The 9,688-nt window shown below is 45.6% G+C and overlaps 1 protein-coding gene across 1 annotated transcript in view; it reads right to left on the bottom strand.

Annotated features, from left to right (window-relative positions):
- ACAD9 (acyl-CoA dehydrogenase family member 9) overlaps positions 1-5,422 on the bottom strand; it is a 69,148-nt gene extending 63,726 nt beyond the window's left edge. The window contains exon 1 of the mRNA XM_007950627.1: positions 5,273-5,422. Coding sequence (XP_007948818.1) covers positions 5,273-5,422 — 150 coding nt within the window. The remainder of the gene's footprint in view (positions 1-5,272) is intronic.
- Between the last annotated feature and the right edge of the window lie 4,266 nt (positions 5,423-9,688).

Raw genomic sequence — 9,688 nt, 5'->3', positions numbered from 1 at the left:
GACTGGTACACCATCTGATCTGCAGCCTATACGACTATGAGACCAGAAGAACTAGATGGTGCCCGGCTACCAATGTCATCCACTTGGAAGGGGATCTATGTAGGAGATCCTTGGTAGAGAGGGAGAACAATGTGGAACAAAACTCAAAATCATCTGGCTGAAAAAAAAAAGGGGGGGAGCCAGGTTTGCTGGTCCGATAGAGCCTGGTGGAACCACTGAGACTATGGCCCCTAGCTGTCCTTCAGGTCTGGAATTGCACCCACACCCGTGGTTTCCAGCCAAACAAAATACAGGCATATGAGTTGAACGTTTACCTCATGTAGATACACTCCTTGGAGAGAACAATCATGGGAGAAAGAAGGGCTGTTTATGCACAGGGAGACAGCTCAGGGGGCAAGAGGGCATGCAGGTAATGGACATAGGGAAGAGGTAACTATGGGGAGAAAGTGGGAGGGGAGCTGTTGCATTGTGGTAAACTGTGGTCAATGCCATGAGACAAAGTATATGTGAACTGCTGTATGGAAAGTGAATTTGCTCTGTAAATCTTCACCCAAATCACAATAAAATAAAATAAAATAAGGAGTCAAAGATGATGCTAGGTGTTTGGCTTGAACAGGTGGCATAGTAGAGTTGCTATTATCTAGTAAGCCCGGGGAAAGAGCAGAATTTTGGGGTAGGGAGATGTGGTGCTGTAAATTACTTACTATGTCGCTTCTAACCATTGTCTTTGCTAATCACAATGTTGGTGCTTCAAACCCACCAGCTGCTCTGCGAAAGGAAGATGAAGCAATCTACTTTCATAAAGATTTACCACCTTGGAAACCCAATGGGGGTCACTATGAGTCGGGATCAACTCAACAGCAGTGGGTTTGGTTTTTTTGCCTGGAATGACTTGGTGGACTATGCAAATGAGATGCTTATACCCCACCAAGGGGATTGGATAGCTTACTAACAATGTAAATAAGATATATGGCCCTTGTGGGATGGGACCATGTAAATAAGGAGTAAGGAACCCTAATGAGGGGATTGATCAGCTTTGCCATCCTTCTAGGCTTAAAAGGGTAGCTCTGGTGTCATAGTGCGTAAGGCATTTGGCTGCTAACCAGAAGGCTGGCTGTTCAAACCCACCAGCCACTCCTCAGAAGAAGACTGGGCAATCTACTTCCATAGAGATACCACCTCAGAAACCCAAGGAGGGGTCACTATGAGTCAGGATCAACTCAACAGCAGTGAGTTTGGTTTGGTTTGAGGCTTAAAAGAGAGTCAATTCCAAAGCAGAGTGGGGACTTTATGACCACTAAGAAAGAAGAACCAGCAATAGAGCACTTCCTTTGAACCCAGAGTCCCTGTGCTGGGAACCTCCTTGACCCAGGATACAGAGAGTTCCCACACCACAAATATGAGAAGCAGTGGCAGAGAAATGGCAACAGCAGAACTAGGAGACTGGCAGGAGACAGCGTTCTAGGTTCCCCTGCCCACAGAGTGAGAAAGCTGACCATCTTTGGACAGAAAGCTTGCTGGCAGAGTAAAGCACCTCTGGGCATATGGTGGAGCTAGGTTTGCCAACCCACAGAGCTAGAACTGAGTGCCTTCAGGCCAAGACTTACTGGCAGAACAGGGTTGGCTCCCAGCATTTATTGGCAGAACTAAAAGAGCTTTGATAATTGCCGAGCAGGGATGAGGCCAGGCCAAGGGCCAGAAACTTGCCTGTGCAAGGCTTAGAAGGGGCTGTCCTGATCACAGAACTGTACCCTGAACATTCCTCAGCCTAAATTGTAATCTGTTATTTCCCTAATAAACCTCATTAACTTTTGAGTATGGTCTGCCAATTCTATGTGGCTGTTGCAACAAATTATCAAACTTAGCAGAGAAGTAGAGTGTGGTGGTGGGATAGTTGGTGTCAGAATCGGTAAAAAGGTTAGAGTGTGAAGGCATGTCTAACCTCCACCTCATAGGAATCAGCCTTGGGCTGATTCCTTGATTCTCCTTTCCCCTTGCGAAGTTGTGAGCTCTGGTAGTGTAGTGCCTAAGGCTGGTAGTTCAAACCTACCCACCAGCCACTCCTTGGAAGGAAGGTTGGGCAATCTACTTGATAATGCCTCAGAAACTGAAGGAGGAGTAGCTATAAGTCCTACTCCACAGAACATAACAACAACAACCACCTTGTGAAGTTAGAGGAGGTCAGATTCCTCCCCCACCACATCATTTTTACAGTAGACTAGGAACTTAATTTTGGATATGTTAAGTTTGATAGGCACTCCTGGGTTAAGTTGTTGTGCTTCTTATTTGCCGTCGACTCATAGTGACCCCTCCTTGGGTTTCCGAGGCAGCATCACTACAGAAGTAGATTGCCCAACCTTCCTTCCAAGGAGTGGCTGGTGGGTTTGAACTGCCAGCCTTCTGGTTTGCAGTCAAGTGCCTTAGGCACTATGGTATCAGAAGTATTTGGCTACTAATCAAAAGTTTGGCAGTTCAAACCCACCCAAATGTGTCTTTGAAAAGGCCTGGCAATCCACTTCTGAAAGATCAGTCACTGAAAATTCAATGAAGCATATACTTCCACCCTGACACACATGGGGTCACCATGAGTTGGAACTGACTCAAAGGCAAGCGGTTTTGATTTTTTAAGTTTGAGAAATCTACTAGACAAAAAGAGCTTTCGAATGGAAAGACAGACATAAAAAGTCTGGCATACAGGAAAGAAATCTGAGCTGGAGACATAAATTTGAGTAATCAGGATATTGATGGTATTTAAAGCTATAATGTTAAATAAGAGTATAAAGGCATGGTTTACAGATGAAACTCCAACTCTGAATGGGCTACTTGGAAACAATGTCCAAAGTTTAAAGGTCAAGGAGCCAAGAAGGAATCAAAAAAGGAGACTGAGCAATCAGTGTGGGAGATAGAAAACTCAAGAGAGAATGATTTTTTAGAAGCCAGGTGAAGAAAGTGTTTCAAAAGAGGGTGGAATGATGAACTGAGTCAGATGCCACTGATAGGTCAAGTAACATAAGAACTATGAACAGACCAGGAGATTTGACAATGTGGAAATGACTACTGGCTTTCATCAGATTAGTTTTACGAGACTGTTAAGGACAAAAATCTGGGTGGTACAGGTTCAAAATCAAGTAGAGAAGGAAAAACTAATGATGCATGTCTTAGTTTTCTAGTGCTGCCATAACAGAAATACTACAAGTATGTGGCTTTAAAGAACAGAAATTTATTTTCTCACAATTTTGGAAGCTAAAAGTCCAAACAGGATTGCATCCATAGATATAGGAGTTAGGATTCCAACACACATGTTGGGGCGGGCACAGACAAAATCCAATCCATAACAATGCAGATGAGAAAGATCATTACTGGATCAATGTCCTGGAGTAGATCAGAAGGCATGGGTTCTAGAGAATAGGCTGATCTTTGCTAGTAAACAGTTCATCCAAAGTAATAGAGTGAATGTAGACGATATGGGCAAATGTAGGGAGAAGGGGGCAAATGTGGTGGTGGAAGTTCTTATCTGACCACATGTCATTTTCTCGGTGAGAAGAAAAGCAAAGTTGACACTTAAGAGTGAGGATGTGAGATGGTGCCAAAGTTTAAAGAAAGGTAAGTATGAAAGATTTGTTTTCTTTTCTCCCCATGCTGCTGGGAGGCATGAGATCCCAGGATAGAGCACCACATAACCCAGGTTTTGGGGAAAATGGTTTCGCAAACTTTAAAGACCTAGCTCTGTACTTCCTAGAGAAGTAAACCACTCTCAAACTGAGTCTCAGCTTCTGCAACTGCAATGCTTATACAATGGGTCTGCACGACAATCTTAGAGGAATGTTCTAATGAGAAACCAGGCACTAAGTGATATAGTACCAGCCCATATTTGGGCCAAGCCTTGCTGAAAGCACTTTATAAAAATTTTTTTCTTTGCTTTGCAAGACACCTTCAGGAGAGAGTGAGTGCTATTTTTACTCTATTTTGTAAATGAGCACACTGAGGCACAGGGTCATACAAGGTGACCAAGGTCACACAAGTAGTAAGTGTTGAAGCCAGATTAATTACTTATGCTGCTGCCTCTTACATCTGCAAAGTACCTTGTAGTTTAAAAAGTATTTTCAGATACCATATATTTCATTGGGGCCTGTCATGGTCTGAACTGTATACCCAAATAATATGTCAAGTTGGCTGGCCCAGTGGTTTGGCAGTTATGTAATGATGCAGTCACCACCACCCCCCCGATATGATCTAATGTCATCAGTTGTAGGGGGTTTAGAGATGGATACAACACCCTTACTCAGGTGACAGCCCTGATCCGATGTAAGGGGAGTTTCCCTGGTGAATCGTCTGCATCATCTTTTAGCATACAAGATGTAAAAGGAGAGAGAAGGGAGCAGAGGAAGAAGGACCTGACTACCACAAGAAAGAACTGGGAGCTGAGCATGCCCTTTGAACTTGGGTGAGAACCTCCTAAACCCAAGGCAAGATTGAGATGCCAAGGCACATGGAGATCTCCAAAGGATGCTGGGCCCACAGATGTTGAAGAGACAAGGATCTTTCCCTACAGGTGACAGCTTTCCCTAGAGCTGATGCCGTGGATTCTGACTTCTAGCCTTCTAAACTGTGTGAGAATAAATGTGTTTGTTAAAGCAACACTAGATAACTAAGGCAGGCCTTTACAACATATCTGTGAGAAAGAAACATCATTAACTCCACTAAAGGTTGGAAGAATTAAGGTTCAAAGTCAGAGTCAAGGTCAAATCCAAGTCTTTCTAGTCTAAGAGGAGTGCTGGATTGTGTTACACCTGGAAGGGATGGAATAGGGTGGGAAAGGCACGTTGGAGCCAGACTTCTAAGAATCCTGAATGGCAAGTTCAAGTTCTGGGTCTCAACTGTGGAAGTCCAGGAGCCACACTGCAAGCTGACAGAAATGGCATGGTCTGAGCTGTGTTTAGGAATAAGAGGAAGCCTCACAGAGCCAGAAGAGCTGTGGTAAAGATTGCTTAGTATCACTTTGTCTAGGATTGTCTTTATTGACCTAAGAGGAATTAGCTGGGGGGAGGGAAAAGAATAGCTAAGACACTTGTCAAGACCATAGATTCCCAGGGCTCCCTTCCTCGGAATGAATCTGGAAAAGCTCTAATGAAACTCGGAAATCTGGAGTTTTAAAACTCCCAGCACCAAGGAGATTCTAGTCCGCCACGTTTGGGGGTTCTGACAAAGCTCGACCCCAGTCTTGTCTGCTAAGAACGAACAGCGGGAGCCAGAGAGCAAGGGTCGGCGTTACCTTCTCGATTGTGCCTAGGAAGAGCTCCTTCGCGAAAGTTCGGCTCAGCGGGCTGGTGCGCAACGGGCGCTGGCTGGCCGTGACCGCCGCCCGAAGCCGGCAGGCACGCGCCGCCGCTGCCGCACGCAGGAAAAGTCTACAACCACCCATGCTGCCTGAAGTCGCTCAGGTCGCTGCCGCCAACCTCTCCTCACCGTTTCATTCTAAATTACACCCGATTGGAGCTGCCTGATGACGCCACACACCTGCGCGGCCCTGCCGACCGCCAGTGCGCATGCGCTGCTTCTGGCCGCGGAGGAGGAGGAGGCCGGAGAGGGCGGGGCCGCCTCTAAGGGCAGCAAAGAGCTCTGATTGGTAGTGGCCCGGGAAAGATTTTTGTCTTCAAATGCTAGCTAGCGGCCATTTATGAAAGGGGCAGTCAAGAAATATGATGTCTTATTGCACTGGGCAAATCTGCTATAAAAGTGTTGAGCAAAGATGTCGTTTTGAAGGCTAATGTATGCCTAACCCAAGCCCTGGTATTTTCAATCTCCTCATGTGCATGTGAAAACTGGACAATGCATAAGGAAGACCGCAAAAGAATTGATGCCTTTGAATTGTGATTTTGGCGGAGAATACTGAAAATACCATGAACTGCCAGAAGAACTGAACAAATATGCCCTGGAAGAAATGCAGCCAGAATGCTCCTTAGAACCGAGAATGGCGAGACTACGTCTCACCTATTTTGGTCATTTTGTCAGAAGGAACCATTCCGTGGTCATGCTTGGTAAAGTAGAGGAGCAGAGAAAAAGGGGAAGCCCCTCAACGAGATGGACCAGTGGCTGTGACCACGGGCTGAAGCATAGTGGGGGTTGTGAGAATGGGGCAGGACCTAGCAGTGTCTCGTTCTGTTGTACAAAGTGTCGCTGTGAGTCGAGAGTTTTCTCCAAGGCACCTAACAGCAGCGGTTATTTGCACAATCCCCAGCCCTGGGAGTCTTCCGAGGTACATGGAACTTCAGGAGTAGCTCAACTGCTTCCCTGAGAGGTGGTGAGGAGAACAAGATAAAGCAAGGGAATGGGGAAAAGTTATTAAATTGATTATTTCTGGTGGGGTGCTCACAGTGAGACAGTGGCTAAACCACTCTGTTTTCTTAATGGCCTGATCATGAGCTGCCCTCCCCCTGTGAGTCAGAGTATCCACTTCTGATTACCGTCAGTCCAGTAGCCAATTCAGGCTAATCTGTGTGACCTGGAGTTAACTTTAGCTCATTAGGAGCCTCGTACATATTAACTTGTCGACCTTTGGATGGAGTTTGGCTGCCAATTTTCTGATCATGTATCTATGTGTGTTGTGATCAGTAGTAACTGCGCCTATGTAGCATGTTTGAGAATGAGATGATGTCATTGTATGATTTCCTGTTTATAAACCCTCTAAAAAGGCTTCTCTCAACCCTATCCCCAAGCAGTCTTGGCATCCTTTTCTTGCCCAACAAAATAAAGCTGTCTTTTTCACTCCACTACATGGTTCTGGTCTTTTTGGCTTTGGACAGAGTTATGCAGAGCAAAGCCCAGAGTTCCAGGTAACATTGTCTGGCAAGCCAGCCAGGAGTCATCACTGGGTGTGGGAGGTGGACCAGACAAAGGATCCTGCAGAGAGTCCAGTGCACAACAGGCTTTCTCCAGACTACTCACAGATCCTCAAGACTGGTACTGCGTTGGTGCCAACTGTGGTTCCCCTAGAGGAGGAGAGACAAAGCTATCAGGTTCCCCACAAGGACACTGCTCCTCAGTAAATAACAGCCATAAAAGTCCTTAGGAGAGCCTGTTTTACCGTATGGTTTCTGTTCTGTTGGCAGTTGCTTCAAGACAGCCCAGGGATTTTTCCCTGGACTGGCCAATATCTGATCCAGTATTATCACACCAAAGGTGTGTGTGTGTGTGAGTGATTGGGGTGAAAGTTTACAGAGCAAAATCATTTTCCACAACAGTTCATACACATTTTGTTTCATGACATTGATTGCAATTCTATAATGTAACAGCTTTCTTCCCACTTGTAATTACCTTTTCCTTGTATCTTTCTTTCTTATGCATTCCTGTCCTCTGAGCTACCTCCCTGTGCAGATACTGCCCTTCTGATCTCTCATGGTTGATTGTTCTAAGAGTATCTACCTGGTATATATGTTCACCTTATATACCTGTCTATTGTTTGGCTCAAAGCCATGGGAGTGGGTTCAATTCCAGGCCTGAAGGGTGAGTAGGGACCGTTGTCTCAGGAGTTTCACCAGTTTCTATCAGACCAGTAAGCCTGATCTTTTTTATGATTTTGAATTTTGTTCCACATTTTTCTCCCACTCTATCCAGGATCTCCTGCGCTGATCCCTTTCCGAGTGGTTGACAGTGGTGGTTGGGCACCATCTAGTTCTTCTGGTCTCATGGTCACGGAGGCTGAGGTTTGCATGGTCCACTGTCCCTTGGACTAATTGTTTCCATGCATCTTTGGTTTTCTTCATTTGCTCCGGATGAGGAGAGACCTATTGTTGCATCTTAGATGGCTGCTGGCAAGCCCCCAGTCACTACTCACCAAAGTACAATGTACAACTATGTTTTTTACAATTATCATAACTTTGCCCCATTAGCTCTATTATGCATGGAAATTCTTACAGCACATATAAATACATATGTAGAAATATTATCTGCCCAATTTCTATGTTGTTGTTGTTGTTATGTGCCGTCGAGTCATACCTGACTCATAGCGACCCCTCCTTGGGTTTCCGAGGCAGTATCACTACAGAAGTAGGATTGCCCAACCTTCCTTCCGAGGAGTGGCTGGTGGATTTGAACCTCCAGCCGTCTGGTTAGCAGGCAAGTGTCTTAGCCACTATGCTACCAGAGCTCCCTATAGGGTTATGGATATGTTCCCTTTGCCTGAACATACCTGATTCAGCTTGTGTCCACCCATAGCTTATTTTTTGTCATGACTGATCATGCAGTATTGTGTGTTTATCTTTGTTGTCTACACCTCTTGAGCATCTCTCTGTGTCTTCCTTTTCCTTAGTGTTATTGTGTTGCTCACTCACTTTTGGTATGTTGCCTTTCCCTTCAATACTTGTCTCTTACCTATCTAGCAATTTTCTCTCCCCTTCCCTCCTATCCCTGGTAACCAACGAAGAAATGTAAGCCTCTCTCTTGGCCCGCCATGCCAAAATAGCAGATCTCTCACCTGAAATTGATCTCACAGTGGCCCTCTAGATCTGGGCTGGTGAAAAGCCAGGATAAGCAAGGAACACAGCACCTATGAGTATTGAACTGCTACCAAGAATTACACTTCTGCATGTGCAGCAATACCCACTTTCTTATAGCCACTAGAGGGTATATAAACTGAGGGAACAGCCATCTTGACCAAGTTTTAACATTTTTTCTTTCCTTCTTTACATTCCCACATTCCTCCTCCTCTTTCCTTACAGATCTAAGTGTACCTATTCCCACATTCTCCCTTTCTTGTAAAGTTAATCTTTCCAGGCAGGGTCAAGGGGTTTGTAAAACAATTTCTCCTAACCAAGACCAGTTTTATATCACTAACCAGAGGAATAACAAAGGTCATGAGGTGAAGACGACTCATCCTGATAAGAAAAAGAAAGCACTATCAGCATTTCTCAAAACCCTTCCCCAATTCCCTTTAAAAACCTAACTTTTTCTCAGCCCGGGGAGACAGTCTGTAGCAGACACGGTCCCCCTGTATCGATACCCAATAAAATGTTCTTGCTTTTCACCTCATCCTGTTGTGAAGTAATTGGCCCTCCTCGTGCCAGGTAGCCAAGAACTGCACTTGGCCAGTTACAAATCTGGCATCCCTGGGTGGGCCCCCTAGGGCTAAGACACAGTGACCATTAAGGAGGCAGGGAGACTTCAGGTACCTGGAAGTGCAGCCACAGAGACATTGTTTGCCTTCCCAAGTGTTCTCTGCCTCTCACCCCTGGTAGCATCACTGGTCCAGTCCCACATTACAAGGAGAAGAAAAGCAAGACAGTAGGAGCCAGCATATGGGTGAGTCTGTGACCCTCTTCTTGGGCACCACCAGGCCAGGGCACACAGGATGGAATAAGGCTAACTCTTGATTTCTGTGCTTTGCTCCTCTCTAAGGAGGGCAGGAGCAGTGGATGACAGACCTTGAGTGCAGGGCACATTAGAGGACTCCTAGCTTTGGGTTTTGTGACTTCCAGAGGGCTTGGTGTATGAATGAAGTCCTGAGAATTTTTATCTGAAACTTAATAAGGCAGAACCAGGGAGAACAGATATCCCCGTTGCAAAAATGACAAGGAGGCCACATGTTCCGACCTCCTCTAATTCCACAAAGGGAAGACAGGGTTACCAGCAGTAACCCAAGGCCTATTACTGCCAGGCCAGACATGTTGCCTCCCTCCAGTCCTTTCTCCAA

Source organism: Orycteropus afer, unplaced genomic scaffold (assembly GCF_000298275.1).
Source record: "Orycteropus afer afer isolate SDZICR_OR568_19922 unplaced genomic scaffold, OryAfe1.0 scaffold00283, whole genome shotgun sequence".
NCBI classification, from domain to species: domain Eukaryota; kingdom Metazoa; phylum Chordata; class Mammalia; order Tubulidentata; family Orycteropodidae; genus Orycteropus; species Orycteropus afer.
Note: the sequence above shows the minus strand (reverse complement) of the source record. Positions and strands in the feature narration are given on the sequence as shown.